The 2,299-nt window shown below is 43.5% G+C and overlaps 1 protein-coding gene across 1 annotated transcript in view; it reads right to left on the bottom strand.

Annotated features, from left to right (window-relative positions):
• SNTB1 (syntrophin, beta 1 (dystrophin-associated protein A1, 59kDa, basic component 1)) overlaps positions 1 to 1,829 on the bottom strand; it is a gene marked incomplete at its 5' end in the record, with an annotated part of 58,577 nt that extends 56,748 nt beyond the window's left edge. Inside the window, one exon of the mRNA XM_009321684.1 lies at positions 1,613 to 1,829. Within this exon, the coding sequence (XP_009319959.1) occupies positions 1,613 to 1,829 (217 nt within the window). The remainder of the gene's footprint in view (positions 1 to 1,612) is intronic.
• Positions 1,830 to 2,299: the final 470 nt, after the last annotated feature.

Genomic DNA, 2,299 nt, shown 5'->3' with positions numbered 1-2,299 from the left:
ACAGTAACACAAAATGAAAACCATGATAATAAGCAATATGACTCTCCCACGCATTACTTCCTAGTAACACCTAAGAACACACACATTTGTAGCATGCTTCAAAACAGTTAGCTCCATCACAGAAGTATCATGAGCAGTGAGTGTGTGTTCTTCTGAATCAGTCTTCCTGGCCTTCAAGCAAAACTGAGGACCAGGAGAGTGACAGAAGCTGAGAACTACAATATGGTCAAAAAAAAGAAGGGAAAAATGCTGAAAGAATGAAGCCAACATGCGCAAAGCATCATTACATTGTGCTGATTCAAATAATGCAACCTGCATGGGTATTTTTAAAATACACTCCATGGCAGAGAGAACCACAAGCTCTCAGGCTAGTGATACAGCTGTCAAACCTCAACATCTTAAACAACACAGATATATGTGAAAAAAAGTGGGCCATATCAATAATCATTCGATTTAAACTTGAGAAAGACTGCTAGGGTAACTGCTGTTTTACAATTGCACTTCTGTAGTGGTCAGTTATCACTGACTATGGTGGTGACCACTTGGTGTGATGAAGAGCAGAAGCAAAGTAAAGCAATACTAAGCAATAAAGCATGGGGGGGGGGGGGGGGAGAGAAAAGAAGGAAGAAAAAAAAAAAAGAAAAAAAAGAAAGAAAACGGGGGGGGGGGGGGGGGGACCTCAAAAGAAGGCCGGACAAATATAAAAAAGAAAGAAGGAAAATTACAGAGATACTGATAAAGTTTCTAAATTGCAGTGCAAGAGATTATAGGGGAACCCATCCTCCCCAAACCCCCTTCTGCTCCCCCCTCTTCTCCTTACCCTTCTCTGCAAATGAAAATGTAACTTTTATTTATGCCTATACATAAGTGCTGAGAATAAAAGGCATTACACCCAGCTTCTGGGCAAGCCAGCACACTACAGAAAAACAAAAAGGCTATTATTTGGATGGAAGAATCAGTCTGTATTACTGACTTGACTGGTCCCTTTTTTATTAGCAGCTGTTAGAGCAGGGATCAGAGAGTGTGCTGGTGTGGTGCAGCTGTTCCACATATGTTATAAATAAGGGCTGGTAAAAGCTCATCCTATTTTTAACGTTACGAAAAAAAACAAGAAGTCACAGAAATTCCCCATTAATGCCTTGTAAGTGGAACTTTTCTCCTATTCTTGGCTTTAATGCCCAGAAATGAATGGACAAAACAGGCCATCCTTAAAATAATATTAATTAAAAAAGAAAAGGAAAAGCAATTTAGTGGAATTAGATTAAGCCAGCCCGGAAGATGTAACCAATTAGTGTGCACAGTGTCTTTTCCTTCAAAAGCAGACACTTAAATCAGGATGAAAACAAACCCCTGTGGTTCTATTTCTAATAAAAACATTGGACTACCGCACTGAAGAGTTTCTCTAGCACAACCCAAAAGCTGGACCCAGCACCACGTGGCTCAGACACCACCACCCACACTTCCCAAACGGGTCCTCGCTTGCGCCTCGCTGGGTTGCTGTGTGCAGCCAGAGCCCATCGCCAGCTCCTCCTCATCAACCCCAACACTGAAAAGGTCAACAACGATTCAACGCGAAGGCAAAATCCCAGAGCCGGGCAAATCCTTCGCTCACCTGTTTTCGGGGTCCGACACCGTCATGTTGCGCGTCACGTAGCACATCTTGAGCGGTATTGTCTTCTTGTCTCTGTGGATGGAGAGCGAAAGCTGCGACAGGGGGTCAGCAGAGGCACAACCCAAGCGGGGAGATTCAGGGGGAGGCGTCTCCCACCCAATTTCTGAAACAGGAGAGCCTTTCTTCACGTAGGGGGTTGCTTCTCTCATGTATTTCACTATGGGGGAAAAAAAAAGAAAAAGGAAAGTAATAAATAAATGGATATTTGGTAGTTGCATCCCATGTGAGTTCTTTGAACTGTTACCAACTCTCAGCGCTGTTTATTATTTCTACTCATCCAGCATCACAGCATTGGAAGCTGTGCAAATACAGAAGATGCAGATCTGACTGCTGCCCATCTCAGTATGGTGCAATGAGTAAAACGAGGGAAAAGAACAGAGTAGGCAAAATAAGAACATATAGCTACTGTAAGGCCAGGACAGCCATCCGACCTCTATGCAACAGGCTGTAAGTCCTCATGCAGCAATTCCTATGTACAGAAGCCGTGAGCTGGCTGAGGTATAGCTGTTTTTATGAGACATTCAACCAAGGGACAGGGAATCTATTACTCCCCCATCTAAAATGTTCCAGTGATACCCCCAGTGCTGCAAACTCACATCTTGCTTCTGGTTCATGCTTGTCAGTGTC

Source organism: Pygoscelis adeliae, unplaced genomic scaffold (genome assembly GCF_000699105.1).
Source record: "Pygoscelis adeliae isolate BGI_AS28 unplaced genomic scaffold, ASM69910v1 Scaffold111, whole genome shotgun sequence".
Lineage (NCBI taxonomy): Eukaryota > Metazoa > Chordata > Aves > Sphenisciformes > Spheniscidae > Pygoscelis > Pygoscelis adeliae.
The sequence above is the reverse complement of the archived record's forward strand: the minus strand, read 5'-3'. Positions and strand labels throughout refer to the sequence as shown.